This window comes from Monopterus albus, unplaced genomic scaffold (assembly GCF_001952655.1).
Source record: "Monopterus albus unplaced genomic scaffold, M_albus_1.0 scaffold53.1, whole genome shotgun sequence".
Classification (NCBI taxonomy): Eukaryota; Metazoa; Chordata; class Actinopteri; order Synbranchiformes; family Synbranchidae; genus Monopterus; species Monopterus albus.
The window spans coordinates 1,721,401-1,737,946 of record NW_018127933.1 but is presented as its reverse complement, the minus strand read 5'-3'; the positions used below and the strand labels follow the sequence as shown (position 1 = coordinate 1,737,946).

General features: G+C 41.3%; 1 protein-coding gene across 1 annotated transcript in view; it reads left to right on the top strand.

The window, feature by feature from the left end:
- The window catches only part of tns3.2 (tensin 3, tandem duplicate 2), a 41,095-nt gene that overhangs the window by 2,037 nt on the left and 22,512 nt on the right, over positions 1-16,546 (top strand). Inside the window, exons 2-14 of the mRNA XM_020601929.1 lie at positions 875-1,048; positions 1,450-1,500; positions 1,595-1,717; positions 1,804-1,868; positions 4,112-4,195; positions 4,405-4,517; positions 6,247-6,307; positions 6,394-6,469; positions 7,351-7,480; positions 7,691-7,756; positions 8,860-8,964; positions 15,219-16,037; positions 16,083-16,166. Coding sequence (XP_020457585.1) covers positions 899-1,048; positions 1,450-1,500; positions 1,595-1,717; positions 1,804-1,868; positions 4,112-4,195; positions 4,405-4,517; positions 6,247-6,307; positions 6,394-6,469; positions 7,351-7,480; positions 7,691-7,756; positions 8,860-8,964; positions 15,219-16,037; positions 16,083-16,166 — 1,927 coding nt within the window. The 5' untranslated portion in view covers positions 875-898. The remainder of the gene's footprint in view (positions 1-874; positions 1,049-1,449; positions 1,501-1,594; positions 1,718-1,803; positions 1,869-4,111; positions 4,196-4,404; positions 4,518-6,246; positions 6,308-6,393; positions 6,470-7,350; positions 7,481-7,690; positions 7,757-8,859; positions 8,965-15,218; positions 16,038-16,082; positions 16,167-16,546) is intronic.

The window sequence follows — 16,546 nt, the reverse complement described above, 5'->3', positions numbered from 1 at the left end:
ACAAAGTTCTCATTTCCGCTGCAGTGGTTCCCAGTAGGTTATTCCTGTATGTTGCCGTGGTTGTGTCAGTGTTTACTCTGCTGTGGTCACATGGTCAGGGTGAAGGTGAGGTTAACCGCTACGTTTTCTACACACTCTCAGCTCCACTGTCTGTTGACCTCACTCTCATAGATGCCGTACCAAGGGACCAGATGTCAGAGCATTTTCCACTCTGTGGTTTTCAGAAGAATGTGGGAGGCAATCACATTCTTCAGGATCTCTGATTAGATTTGGTGGAAAAGTCAGTGGTGGGGGTATAATATACTTGGGACAGACAGATGCATGTTCTTATCTAAACACTAAAACACTTGGTCATTCACATCTAGCATTTACACAGACACACTGGCATTACAGTTCTTATAGTTATACATAAAGGTTTTGCGGGCACAGGTGTTTCTTCATGGAGTGCTGCAAAATGAGCTAAAACTCCAGTCACTTGTGCCCCTGGGCAGATCAAAATCTGCTGCTCTGCTCATTATCATTTATCTGTAATTGTTAGGAATTTTGTTGTTAATTTAGTTTTGATGTATTTTCTGATTATATTTTGTGTTATTATCTTATCAATTATTGTATCTTGTATAAGAATCACTGTTTTAAATCTATGCTCTTATTTGTTTTTGTTTGCTCATCCATATGGTAAATATGAACTTACAGCTACAGTAGCTATCAGCTGGTTAACTTAGCTTAGCATAAAGACTGAATACGGGGAATACAGCACAAGCTCAGATAAATGGCCTGCACACATCTGCTGACCCTGGGTGAAAAATCCCACTTCCCTAAATTTTCCCTGACTGTCACTATCACACCCTACATTTCACTTCCTGTGTCTTTACAGGCGCCCATGAGATTGAAGTGAGTCATGGAGGAACCACGGCGCCTCGACCTGACCTACATCACTGAACGCATCATCACCACATACTGCCCTCCTGAGTGTACAGAGGAGACCTACATGCAGAACCTGCACCAGATTCTTCTCATGCTGCAGTCAAAGCATGGACACAACTACATGGTGAGATGGAAGTACTCACATTGACAGTACCATAGTGCAAAAATGCTCTGTTACAAGTACTGCATTTAAAATTGTACTTAGCATCAAAATCAACTGCTGTCCTGTATTTGCACAGTTCGTATAATGTGCAACTATAAGAGAGCAATATACAGTGTAAATGAATGAAGCCTGATTTGAGTTCCTGAAACCATCATTTCAAACAAACCTTCCATTTCAGCACACATTTTCATTACTTATTTTTGTAAAGTAGTTAATTGAAAACCAAAAATATCAAGTTTAATTTTATTTTACAACCTCTTCTCCACCATGGCACCTCATACATACCTGCCACTTACATTTAGACATGTAGTAGCCCTGTCTTTTTGTCTTCTCATACTAACAATTGTTCCTCTTTGCTTCAGCTCATCAACCTCTCACAGAACAATGACGCTCTCACACACATGAACCACAAGGTAATGATAACACTTCACATGGCTTATTTCCAAGATTAAATGTCACAGAGTACTAGTAATAAATGGTCTGGTGTATGTGTGATTTGTCTCACAGGTTCTGGACACAGGTTGGGTGGATTTCTTAGCCCCTAACCTGGATCAGATGTTCAGCGTGTGCACGATGATGGAAAACTGGCTGCAAACAAACCTGAAGCACATCCTGGTGTTACACAGCCGGGTAAACTCCTCTGATTCCTCTGCACACACTGACACTGACATGTTCTTGAAGTTTATTTCTCTTCACTCTGCAACTGATCTCCACAGGGGGGTAAAGGCCTGCTTGGAGTTCTGGTGGCGTCCTACATCCACTTCACCAACATGTCAGCCAGGTAACACCGAAGGTGAATTTGTTCAAATGGTAGAGGCGACCCGGTCCCGGATAAGCGGAAGAAAATGGATGGATGGATGGTAGAGGGGCAAAAGCACATGTAGAAGCCAGCTTTATCTTTAGTATCATTTACAAACCAACAAAAATTTTGTGAAAGTAAGAGTCTATACTTCACATACTCAATAGGCAGAGTCTGGTTCAAATATGGACACGAATATATTTTTGTCTCGACCCCAAACAAAATTTCAAAGCAACCTGACTCAAATTGCTTCTGCAACCACATTTAGCAAGTGGGAGGATGAAAGATATGAAAAAGAGCAAACAAGAACAAGTCATACAAAGGCAATATTTATTCATGTGTTCTCTCCATCTGAGAGAAGTCCAACACCAGTGTGTGTAATGTGCAGAGAAGTAAACAGCCACAACATCAAACAGGATACAAACCATCTACAGTGAACGAGGGGACAAACCACAAAATGGCTCAAATCATCACATCAGCAGAAACTGCACATTTACACAAAATTAGAATTTCACAAAAGCAACATTTTAATCCATGAAGCTAGTGAAAACATTGATATCAGTATGTCCTTCTAGCTATCACAGTTTTACAAGGATGTGGTTACTAATGCTATTTTTTGTATACACAGTTTTATTGTGTCAAAAATGTCTAATCCAAATTTCTTGGACCAGTGACACTGCAGACATTTTGCAATCTGACCTGTGTGACTTGCCATTAGCAGCTCTGCGAGGCTGTACTTAACCCTTGTGTTCTGTTAAGGATCTTAAAGCAGAGCAGCGCTAAATGCTAAATGTCATAGTTGCAATGCTAACTGTTGAGGCAGGCAGAATGTTTAATCGTTATTAAGTTCATCATATTAGTTTAGCATGTTAACATTTATCTAATTAGCACAAAGTAGTTTCTGCCGGGGCTCATGGTGTCATTAGCTTTGAGGGTATTGGACAAAAACTTTTGATTTGATAATGGTGTTAGATGCAAAGTCAGGAGATCAAAGTCCTTCACTGAAGTAAGTGATGGGGACTAGTCTCACCCTTTGGTCAATACATATCATCAGCTTCTGGCCACACTGTCATAAAATCCATACTCATGATCCCCAGAAGCTGAAATCTGTACTGATTTTGCAGACTTCTCTGACCTTCCCTCTTGTTCCACCAGCAAGCCAAAATATCCAGTTGTGCACAAATAATATCACAACTTAGTGGCCATGAAATCTGCACATAAAGACAACTGTGGTGTTAAACGTTTGATCGGGTTAGATTAAGTTCATTAATTGATAACTCTTATTGAAGAGTATTTCTTTAAATACACATCACCTAATCACTGGTATTCCATGAAAGTTAACCTGTAACTGTAGAGTAATAACACAGTATTGACATGTACTGCTGGAGGCATTTACAGATCACATAGCAGTGCCAGACAATAGTGAGTGAGCAGGGGCTGATCTACAGTAGAGAACGTCTCAACCATGATTGAAGAGACTTTGAACTACACTGGTATTTGATTTTTGGGCTGGGTTCCTGTTGCTGTTGGACACCGCTGAATTTATTTCCTCTTAAATTACCTGCATGCTAGGAGACACAAAACAGAGATGGCCTCAGCCAGAGGCATTTTTAAACCTAACGTTACAGTCCGGTGTGTGTGGTGAAACAGCTTTTGTTTTATGACCTTTCTTCTGGTTTTATGAGCTATTAAAACCATCAATGGCCCATCCTCATTTAGCCACTTCTAATAATGGGGTGAGGTGAAAGGTCAGTTACAGGCAAATCAGTGTCCAGAAAAGTGCAGAAAAGGGCAGTTTGATTTCCACACTGAGTACGTGCAGGTCACGACTGAACAGCTGACTCACTGTTGAGAAATAGCTGATTTGATCACTGTCCCGCTGACAGTGATTTATGAGTGCGAGCATGCACAGAAAGGTTTGTGAAGGAGTGTAAATACAATCTAACTGTTAAAAAAGAAAGTAGTGGTATTCAGTCAAGCTGATACTATAGTTCAGACTTTTTGTTATGAGATTTCTTAAATACAGTGGAGGTTAATGGAAGTTTGTTCATGGTGCATTGAAAGGTGACACATAAAATGTCTTGTTTTTCAGGAAACAGCGTACCTATTTCTTTGGATAATCAACAGTACACGCTGCCAACAGTTCTCATTGGGACTAATACACATTGCTGATGAATGTTTTTTATCATAGATCCAGTAGTTCAACTGAACATACTCTCTCTCAGTGCAGACCTTTCTCTTGACCACTTTGCCATGAGGAGGTTTTACAACGACAAACTGTCTGCTCTGATGACCCCCTCGCAGAAACGGTAAGAACAGGGCTCACTGAGCAGGATCACTCAAGGTCAAAGGCCAACTCCAGTTCTATAATGTAGAGCGAGGAATCTGCTGTGACAGTTGAATTATGCTCTTGTGAAATCGTTACTATAATAAGCTGCTGTACGCTTGCAAAACAGGGACAGTGACTCAGAAAACTGCACTCTCACCCAGTTATAATTAACAGCTTTCTGTTCTGCAGGTATGTATGGATGATGGGAAGCATATTAAAAGGAGGACTGAGGCTGTGTCCCTCCCCGTCTTTTCTCCTCTGTGTTGCTCTTCATGGTATCCCCAAAATAAACCCAGATGGAGGTAAGCAGCAGATGTCTGATCTGAATTAGAGGGAACTAAGGACATAAGTAACAGTAGCTGGAGCCCTCTGCTTTGCATATGTCCGTCCTTTCTAATAAAGTAGTTATACAGCAGCAATGCAGTGAACACAGGACACTACAATGGTCAGATTCACTGTCTGTATTTTACTGACTAGACCTATTTAGCAAACTTTATTCGGAATTTTTTAATATTCACAGGAAACAAACTATCGAACACAATCAAGTTTTTTTGGGAACAAGAGCTCAGATCAAGAAAAAAATCAGCCCTCCTTAGCATCAGACACAAGTGTCATGGAGTTAAATGCCCCCTGACTATAGGAAAGGTGTTGCTTTTCTAGTTTAACACAGTTCTCCACCTCCTTGATCTGACCTTCAAATTTCAAGGGTGAAACATGCCTCCATTTTATAATTTTATGGTGGCTAGGCAGCAAGGTAGTGAACGCATGAAAGATTATTATCATAGGAAATTGCAAAAATTGTTGTAAATGGATTGGGAGTAGTTGTTACATCACACACATTTTACAGTGTTTCAGATAGTTTAGTCTATAGAGAGAAAAGTCTCAAGTCCTCAGCAGTGCAGTATCAGCAAAACTACAGGTATATTACAGACCCACTGTACAACATGGCTCTAGTAAAAACAATTACAAAAGCTTGGTCTCAATCTGTACATTCTCACTATAGTGCTGTGATTCTCAGTGAGGGCAGCACTGCCACCAAGTGGACATTCATACAATGTCTGGGAAGTCTGGCAGCAGTCAGCAGATGCCCTTAGGATGCTAAGGGTGGGTGCTGTTGTTAAGCCATTTCCATCCATTTTCTGAACCACATAGTCCCAAACAGGGTCCCAGCCAGCTGCAGGCAAGGGTACACCCAGGATAGGTCGCCAGTCCATTGCAGGGCTAACGCACAGACAAACAAACACTCACAGTCAACCTATGCGGCATGTCTTTGGACAGTGGGAGGAAGCCGGAGTACCTGGGGAGAACATACAAACTCCACACAGAAAGGCCCTGGGTTGGCCAAGGCTCGAACCTGAAACCTTCTCACTTTTAGCCAACAGCGCTAACCACCATTCCACCGTGCTGCCTGTTAAGCCATTTCATGCATGTAAATAAGTATTAAATGTAAATAATTCATGCAGATAGTTTTCTTTGTGAGTTAATTATGTGTCAGACAGGCAGTCACACCTAATGGCTCACGCTACTTTCCCACACTCAATATGACAGTGACGACAAGAGCAGTGCGCTGGTGTCTTCATTCTTCTTTCCTCATTTATCAGTGGGCAAGAGGTTTGACTTAAGGGGATAGTCACAGAAAACAGACAGAGAACCACTGGTTTAGAGGCATATCAATGTTTGGTGATTCACAGTGCTACAGTGTATTGTAAATAGAAAACAACACAAGCTGAGAAACCTTCTCAATTCGCATCATCTATTTGCACTCTCATGATTTCAAAGTGCAACAAAAAAACAACTTTTGACCATAGTCCTGGTACTACTTTTTGTAAGAATTTCTGCCAGCATTTTAAAACAGCCTAAAGCATTAAACTGGCTCACGGTGGATGTTGCTCACAGTGTCAAAGTTTTCACCTCTTCACACACAAGTCACACAGTTTTTGGCTCAAACCCTAACACAGCAGCTCTGCTACACTGACCTGCTTACTGAACAATCTGAAACATTTCTTTTTCAAATGAACACTCTCTTCCTAGGATGTTGTCTTTTCCTGAGAGTCTACCAGAGTCTACAAGCTGTTTGCACATCAGCAATCTAGTAAGAAACACAATACACTCTGAAAACAGTGAGATAGAATACTACAAGATCATGTACAGCAGGTAATGTGTTTGTCTCCATCTCAGCCATGTTGCTGCAGCACAGACAGACCGACTCTACTTTGTGCTCCAGCCAGCTCAGCTGCTCAAGGGGGACATCATGGTAAGTGGGACTGTGTCTTTATATTATAAAGGCCAATGCTTTAACAGATTTTTAACAACACAGGTTAATAAATAGCAACAAGGATTATACTATATGGCTAAAAATGCAAAATGTTTACTACTGGGATGCAGAAGGGGAGGTTGAATCCTATATACACCAACTTACTAATTAAGGAACCAATTTTTTTGCTTTTTATTACGTTTAACTTTCCTCCCCTTGCTCATTTTGTTTTCTCTGCATTTATTAAATGTTTTGGGTAACATTTTATTTTATTTGATAGTAATTTCCACTGAGTTTACAAAGCTTATTTAGGTTCTTATTCTATTCTTATAGAATATTCTTGAAAGACAAGCTCTAGTTCAACCCACATAGATCTTTATTTATTTTTTATTTTTTACTGGAAACTTTATTCATCACATATATGAAACTACAAGTTCGCCCATGGACAGATTTCACACTTCTGCGTGTTCAGCTATACTGATGTGTTTCAACTAAATGTCTTAATTTATCATAAGTGTATCAGTTGAAAACTGTTTTCTCCATTGCAGAAGTTTTTTGTAGGAAAATGTTTGGAAATTAATAGAAAAGATTATTCAGGATCAAAAATGACAAAGTCACAGCATAACATTTTAGTTAGTTGTATTGTAATGTCTGATATGTTGGAAAGTAATATCAATAAAATATATGTAAAGTCATTTTCTAGTATTTAATGTAAAACCATATATAATCTGCTGTAAATCACAAAAAAAGGACTTCAGACTTTTCATCCGTAAACCAAACTGACTGACTGATATTTTGCTTTATCACACAAAAAAGGCATCGATGTAGAGCGTTCTGTCTGAGTGTGTGACTGTACATGTGTCATTACTTTCTGATTTTAGATGGTTTGTTATGATAAAAACAGCCGGTCAGCCAGCCGTCAGGCCGTCTTCCGTCTCCAGTTTCATACAGGCCTTGTACAGGGACGCACCCTCACTTTTTCGAAGGCAGACCTTGACAGTGCCAGTGAAGGTAGGATTTACAACCTGCTGCTACTACTGCTGTTTCAACTACTATCAGTCTTTATCTGGGCCTGATAAATCCTTCAGCCTCTCTGCGCTCTCCCCTCCTCTCCTGTAAATACCTGAACTAACCTTGGACTTTGTATCAGCTGCAGGTGTGAAGCGCACATGGAAAGATAACTGTCCAGCTGTTTGATCTTTTTCCGATTTAATATTCCAGATCCTCGGTTCCCAGAAGATGGAAAGGTGGAGCTGTTTTTTTCTGAAAGTCCTGAAAACATAACAGGTAGATTTACACTCACAAAACAAGATTTTTATTTTTCTGAAATGAATGATTTAAAATTAATATTGGACACAATCCAACAAATTTACCACAGTGAACTGGAGAATAAACATGCAGGTGAAAATATGCTTTTCAGAGGCTTTAATCCACAGCATAGTGGTACACGTTTTTATACTTGCACTCAAAGGCAAGAATGTGAACCTCTTGTTGCCACCAGATGAAACGACAGGATCACTAGTCATTAGGGTTCATCCTCTGGGGAAACAGGACATGATGGGAGGGACAAAGAGAAGTTATGTTTTGAGTTTCACTACACCCTCTAGGCTGAAAAAAAATTTGATTGGCTTTGAAGAAGTGAAATTGTTTACAAGAAAAAAGTCAAGTCAAGAGTCAAGTAAAAAAAAGCACAGATTAGAGGAAGTGGGAGTTAAAATAAGAAAACTTCATGGTGCATAAATATGTTTTTCTTTATTCCTCTTCTGTCAGTCATGTCACGACATCTCAAATGTATCTTGGTGACCCTTTTTGGTGGTCCTGACCCCAAGGTTGGGCAACAGAGAACCAAGTGAAGCATATAAACAACTGGACTCTCACACTCACACAGACAGTATTCGGGCTACAAGTGCTGCTGATGAACAAAAGCTGCACCGAGCTTCATTGTGTCTCTCAGCTCAAGCAGCTGAGACAGAAGTGACTCAGTTTGAAGCATGACATCTACACATACACACAATAGTCATCAATGAAAAAGTTCACCGTTGAGTTCAACAAACAGTCACCCAGGTGGGGGCAGTGTTGGACACCTGAGGGGACTGCTCCAGCCTAACTGACCCTCAGCACGTACAGTCACACTCCTCGCCTCTTAACAGGAAGCAATATGAGGGTTATCACACGGACACATCTAACTGGAATTCAGATTAGAGATACTCTGCAGGGCACACACACATCCAGACACACACAGTAGAAACTGAAGCTCAACCAGAATTAATGCATGGACACATTATTATTTAAATCAGATTTGGCACTGGTTTGTGTGCTTTGTGTGTCTGCCTTGTTGTTGTTTAACTACCAGCACTGCCTTTGGATATATTAGTCATTTCCCTGTGCAGGCAGGGAGCTGTGGCACAACGGGCACTCTGTGACCGTGGACTATGACACCTTGGACCCTTTAGTCAGACGAGACTCCTATCAAGAGACGTGCTCTCTTCAGACAGGTAAAGTGCATTTTAGTGTTTTTAATCAGGAATTTCCCCTTTGAAATATGTTCCCCCCCATCTTTCACTTTCTTTTCTGTCCTTTTGAATTCCTGTGGTGTCCCCGACATAACTTCTAGACAGGATTTGACAGCAAAACAATGCATTTGAAGACACAGCACATAATGGGAGATAAATAAACTTCTCTGCTCTAACATAATGGTGACCTTTAGTTGTCCATGGCGTTCTCAGGAAAACTGAAATACCGGTTCAGCCCTGTTTAGCTCAGACTTTTAAAGGGTCATATGCTGTAAGTGTTTTTTCTACGTTTTATCTCCTTTCTGTTTCATGTTTATTTTACTGAATAGCTTCAAATATTTTTAGGTTTGCATGACAACCAGTTAGCAGGCTCATAAAACGTGCTGCACATGTGTAATTTATGTGAACATCAAGCAGAGTTTGGATTTTATGTGAGATTGCAATGATAGTTCTGTTTTCTATTTGTGTGATTGGTTTGTTTTGATAGTTAGATATTTATAAACACTATTTTAAAGATGTAGCTGAATTTGTTTTGTGGACAACCCACCTGCTGCTGACACCCATGAGATGTGGCTGAAAGCTCTGGAAAAGTTTCAGTGAGCACCAGCTCTGTGGCACTACAAGGATTTTTAACCTCTTTAAGGCTTATAGGTTTGTTTTTGCCAGATAAATGACTCAGTATTTCTAAGCAGCTGTTAGCAGACAAGCACTGACAAACCCACTGTACACTAAACTCTCATCACCCAACAGCAGACAGACACAGTTAGCTGGTCTAGCTGTGAAGTAGAAGCAGAGCATCCAGCAGCTAAAAAACAGAACTGTTGTAAGCTGGCACACTGAGAGGTATTTATCTCAGGAGTTGGTGGGGCCCAAACCAGAGCAAAAAAGAGAATGAATATTTGATTATGAAACTCCAAGTCCAACTATGTTGCCCCAAAGTTTCAGAGTGACCATAATTTCTGAAGTTAGCACGAGTCAGCGTCAGCTGTGCATGTGCACCGTTTTGTGCAAGCTCTCTGCTTTGTTTACCTTTTGCTAGCTCCTCATGCTCAGGTTTGGGGTTTGCTAATGAAGAAACATGTCACCCTGTGCAGTGGTGCGTTTCACTGATGTGTTTTAATCATTTTTGAACAACAACAGAGGTGCGTAGAACAGATGAACAAGCTAATCCAGGGGTGACACTCTGATGGACATTAACCGTGAGTAGAGGCAACTACAGTGAGGAACAGAAGTATTTGAACACCCTGCGATTTTGCAAGTTCTCCCACTTAGAAATCATGGAGGGGTCTGAAATTTACATTGTAGGTGCATTCCCACTCTGAGAGACAGAATTAAAAAAACAATTTCAGGAAATCACATTGTATGATTTTTAAAGAATTTGTTTGTCTTGCACTGCTGAACATAAGTATTTGAACACCCTGCGATTTTGCAAGTTCTCCCACTTAGAAATCATGGAGGGGTCTGAAATTTACATTGTAGGTGCATTCCCACTCTGAGAGACAGAATTAAAAAAACAATTTCAGGAAATCACATTGTATGATTTTTAAAGAATTTGTTTGTCTTGCACTGCTGAACATAAGTATTTGAACACCCTGCGATTTTGCAAGTTCTCCCACTTAGAAATCATGGAGGGGTCTGAAATTTACATTGTAGGTGCATTCCCACTCTGAGAGACAGAATTAAAAAAACAATTTCAGGAAATCACATTGTATGATTTTTAAAGAATTTGTTTGTCTTGCACTGCTGAACATAAGTATTTGAACACCTGAGAAACAGCAAGAATTCTGGCTCTCAAAGACCTGTTACTGTGCCTTGAAAAAGTCCACCTCTACTCCACTCATTAATCTACATTAGTAGCACCTGTCTGAGCTCTTTAAAGACACCTGTCCACCCCACAGTCAGTCAGACGCCAACTACTACCATGGGCAAGACCAAGGAGCTGTCAAAAGACACCAGAGACAAAATTCTGGACCTCCACAAGGCTGGAAAGGGCTACGGGGCAATTGCCCAGCAGCTTGGTGAAAATAGATCAACTGTTGGAGCAATTGTTAGAAAATGGAAGAGGCTAAAGACGACTGGGATGCAGAAGGGACGAAAAAGAAGGATGAGTTGCATCCCAAGAACACTGTCCCTACTGTGAAGCATGGGGATGGTAACGTCATGCTTTGGGGATGCAACTCATCCTTCTTTTTCGTCCCTTCTGCATCCCAGTCGTCTTTAGCCTCTTCCATTTTCTAACAATTGCTCCAACAGTTGATCTATTTTCACCAAGCTGCTGGGCAATTGCCCCGTAGCCCTTTCCAGCCTTGTGGAGGTCCAGAATTTTGTCTCTGGTGTCTTTTGACAGCTCCTTGGTCTTGCCCATGGTAGTAGTTGGCGTCTGACTGACTGTGGGGTGGACAGGTGTCTTTAAAGAGCTCAGACAGGTGCTACTAATGTAGATTAATGAGTGGAGTAGAGGTGGACTTTTTCAAGGCACAGTAACAGGTCTTTGAGAGCCAGAATTCTTGCTGTTTCTCAGGTGTTCAAATACTTCTGTTCCTCACTGTATTTGTTTGTTTTATTCCCTGTATGTGGAGTGTTGAAAATACTGTTAATACAGAAAATGACTGGCCTTATTCTTTAATGTACAAGCCCAAAGCAAAAAAAGTCGGGACAGTATGTAAAATCAAAATTAAATCTGAAAATAGTGATTTGTAAATCCTCTGTGTCTTGTATTACATTGAAAACAATACAGCAGTACATTATTTGATGTGACACCTCATCAAATTTAGTCTTTGTTCAAAATAAACACACTTCTATTCTGATGCCTGCAACACATTTCAGAAAAAGTTGGGCCGGTGGGTGCTGATCCAGCCTCTGATATTGTCTGTTTTGACTTCCATGTGGTTATTCTTGTGGGGTGATTGTCTGGTTATCAGTGTTACAGCTTACAGCAGTTGTGGTTGCAAAGGGCTCTTGGATGTTTCTGGGAATGCATGTAACACTGATCTTCTAGACAGCAGCCAGACCACACCTGTGGATTTGGAGGCGGCTGTTTTTCAAGGAGTCTCCATTTATTTAGAATACACACACACAGAGAGAAAAACACCAACACAAAAACACACATCCAGACAGCTGAAACAGTCACTTTCAAACGATGGTTGAGGATTCAGTTCCAGCTGTTTGATGTGTTGCTAAATCTGCTTCAGCCAGCTGTGTAATTTAGATGGACCGATCATTAGGGGGTGTAAACACACACATAAACAAACACTCACATGAACGCAAACACACATGGCCATTACGTTTAACCACCAGCACGCGCACATGAGCGTGATGAGGGTGCCAGCCAGTTAGCAACACAGCCAGTCTGAAGAATGTTGTTTTCAGTCACAGGTGATCTACTTTGCCCTCTCAGCCTGCTCTCACTCCTCCCTTGTTCCTATCACTCCATCTCCACATCTTCTTTTACTCCCTCCTTTTCTTTTCTTCATCTTTATCTTGTCCTCTGTCTGCCTCATTCTAGCTCTGAATGTTGCTTTCAGGTTCAAGTTGCAGGTTGCAATTTGTCTAGTGAGTCCCCATCCCCCCCTTTTACACACCAATCTCTCCAGAGCCCACCCCTGTGTTTACATTCCCCTCTCCATATTTGGACAGCTCAAGGTCCTTGTACTTTGTGTTTTTTATTTTCTTGAATGTGCATTATGTATTGCGCAAACCCTTCCACCTGTGTGTGCGTTGCAAGTCTAGTGAATGATCCACCCTTCAGTTTCCTGCTTCCTTCTTGACATAAAAATACACAAGCGCTCACTGACTCTGCAGCATTACCTACCTGTGTCAACTGGGACAGGATGCAGGGGGAAGGAGGGAAAAAGCAAAGGCTCATGTGGTGGTGGCGGTGAAGGCGGGGATTTTTAGTGCAGGGGCGGCGCAGTAGAGGAGTGACATGAGAGAGTAGGAGGTGGGGGGGGGTTTGCACCTTAACAGAAATAGTGTTCTTTACTTGTCTTTCCGTGGCAGCCTGACAGACGACAGCACGGGGAAAGAGCGCATCCAGCTATGCTGCTCCTTTTCATTCTGCCCTCGTCCTTGGCCCTCTTTCCTTTCTGCTTGTCATCAGTTTTTCTTTTCCTCTCTCTCTGATTGCAAAGTGAGGCTTTAGCAAGCATTTCCATCCTGTTTCTAGTCTGCAGAAGGAACAGTGAAAGTTGACTGCTGACTGCCAGTGAAGTAAGCTGCTTTCTGATGCTAGTTTTGCACAGTGGTGTGTGTCTTTTAATTGTTCTGATAGTGTTTTGAGAGTTATAGTTTGTGAATGTAGTACTCATCTGTGCATCTGTGCGTGAGACCTATTAGACCAGCGGTGAGGTTTTACAATGCATGTCTGGTATTTGAGTTTTATTGCTTCTCTGGAATTAAGAGGCTGTGCTCATATAATCCCTGGTATGCACTGTAGGCTTTGTCACAGTCGCTGCAGGAGGCAGTTTTATCTAAGCATAACAAGCTTTTTAGACATTAACTTGGATTTTTTAATTATTTTTTCTAATACATTTTTGTTATTTTCCAAACATCTAAAAACAAAAACACCAATGGAGATGTGTCAGTGTCAAACATATATGTGTATAACATAATATAATAAAAACAATTAATATAAAAAGCAACAGGGAAAAAATAATTTATACTGCAGCTAATAAATCACAAACACCATAACTCACATACCGCATAAAAGTATTTAGCATTTTCAACAAATTTCCACAGAAGTGTCCTGACCTGTCAAAATTTCCCAGATTTGTTTTGTGAATCATACATTAGCTGAACAGAAGGTGTCTGACCAGCTGCTCGTTCAACTCCTGTTTGGTTTTGCATACTTTAGGGATTATTTTCCTTTTTAAGTATTTTCTTGACTAATTGTTTGGTCTCCAAAATGTCTGAAAATAGTTTAAAAGAGCCAGTTGCAGTTTCCTGACGGTGATACTTTTGGTTGTCAAGTTGCGTGTTTTGTCCAAGACACAAATATTCAGTTCACTATAAATAACAATTGTGAAACCAAAACATAGGAATGTAAAACCAGTAATTACCAGGACAGTTAGATTAACTTTGTATTGATTAGTCAGTTTATTATGGTACAGCATCATAGTCTGTTTCCAATGTGCTGCAAGACTCTGAAATATGGTTTCATGCTGCTACAGTCAAAGTAGAACAAAACTGTGAACATATGTGTGTGTGTACGAACGAGAGAGAGAACGTGGCATCAGCTCTACCTGGCCTCAAGTACACGTGTATGAGAGACACCTCCTTTGCGTGACACACACATACACAAGCTCACGCATATGCATCCACAAGCCAACACAAAGGGGCTCTATGTTATCTACATAAAGTTTGTCTGGAGTGATGGCTGTGGTCCAGCAGCTGGTGTGTTTGTGTGAGTGTGTCATAATGAATCATATACAGTAGAGCTGCAGGTATGGGGTGCAGGTATGCAGGACCTGTTTAATACAAGGGTGCAGTTTTAACTTTTAGTTAAACTTTGATTTACTCAGTTGCCACAGAACAGATAAGAGAAGAGAGGAACTGGCAGAAATGTCCATGTCCTCCTTTACCTCACTTTAAGGCACCACGATTTGGGAATGTTTGCCCTGGGATTTGCCTCTCAGGCAACATACAGGCTGCCTGATGCTGTTTGAGAAAAGCTGTTTAATTTTTAATCAGATAAAACTTTGTCACAAATTTGTTACATTTTATAAAGCAAAGGATTAACTGCAACTGGTTAAAAGTTTTGGGGAAAATGGTTTAAGTTCCACTAAAACTAAACAAAAATACTATTGTTTTCTTGAGTGTTCATTGAACACATGTGGCCTTTGGATAATTAGTTGGACAAAACTTGCAATTTAAATATGTCATCAGTTTGTGATAAATATTTTTTCTTGTATTTTAGAGATTAATTAATTCATAATGAAATCATTCCCTTGTTGCAGCTTTAATTTATGGGTGATAATGTTTAATTACAGTATAATACTCTCCCAAAACAATTCTACAAATGAGTGTGAATAAAACACAGGGCAGCAGAGATCAGAGCTTACTTACTGAAATGTAAATACAACTTTATCTGTCACTAAATATGTTTGTTTTATTTATTTATTTGGTTGGAAAACTCCTGATTTCATCATGTCCCCTTCACATCTGCACCCATACTTAGACCTTTGCATCAACAGATGATTGATGCGCCTGTTTTCACTGCAGCAATTTTGTCTTCACAGCTCCACCTTGTGTCCTGAACCACGGGAATGGCAGTTTTTACACCAGTGTGAGGAAGAAGAGCAGTGAGGAAGCATCTTTATTCCCCCTGTCCACCTGCAGCCCCAGCTTCAGTGACCGAACTCTGTCTGCCAGCAGTGATTCAGGCCTGTCTGTTGCCTCACAGGGGCTGATCGGAGCCAGGCAGAGGAGAGGGGCTGCACAGGACACGTGTACCCAGCTGCTCTCTGCGGTGGATTTTGAGATTGCTCAGCCTCTTCTGCAGGTCATGACTGAGCTTGCTGCATGCAGTGGAGGGGATGGGGAAATAGCTGGAGATGAGTCTGGATTGGGACTAACTATAAACGGAGAGGCTTTGTCCAGTGAGAGGGAGACCGATATATTGGATGATGAAGATGAAGTAGATGAGGTTGCTGCTCTGACTTTAGACATGCCAAGCTCAGGCTCCCTCTCCTCAGAGAATCTGCTCCAAACTCAGAGGGCAGATCAGACTGAGCAATCCACACACTCCTGGCTACAGCAGCAGCAGCAGATGGTGGATGCCCTCACTGATAACTACAACAAAGTGGATGCAGAGGAGAGGTCAAACAAGCTGAGAAAAGAAGGCCTGCCACATCTGCTAGCTCCTGAGACGCCACCTCGAGGATTTAGCAGCAGGGAAGCTGTGCAGAGAGGGCTACTGGACAAGGACGGCACACAAAATACTGCACACACTTCATCCTGCCAAGAAGATGAACTGGCATCATTAGCCACAGACATCGATGAGTCCATAGAGCAGCTGAACCAGCTGATTCTGGATTTGGACCCCACCTTTGTTCCTGTTCCTACTCGCTGTACCACCCTGTCCCGGTCTGCCTCACCCAAAGTTCCTACTCGCTGTACCACCCTGTCCCAGTCTGCCTCCCTCCACGCCAACTGCCTCAGCCACAAGGAAAACACAAATCTGTCAGGTGCGTGATCAAACACCAAAATCTAGTGTCTTTTTTAAAGTAGAACCATTTTAAGGGTCAGTTCACCCAAACAGATACATTCCTGTAGAGTTTTTAGTCATGATAGCCACCTGACTTTAGAGCTGACGGTGCTGATCTCTTGGTCAGCTGGTCCTCCACTTTGGTCCACTGTTATTGGATTATTGATGATTATCTGACTTTTCCTCTTTTGATTGAAATGTTGCTACAACTGTCAGATGAATAGGAAAATGAACTGACTCACTTCCCACCTCTGAGAACCTGAACTTTAACATTCCTATTTTCCTGCTCCATGAGTCCCAGCACTGCCTCTTCTACACCGTTTCTTCTCACATTGCTGGCACACATGACAGATATAGTCC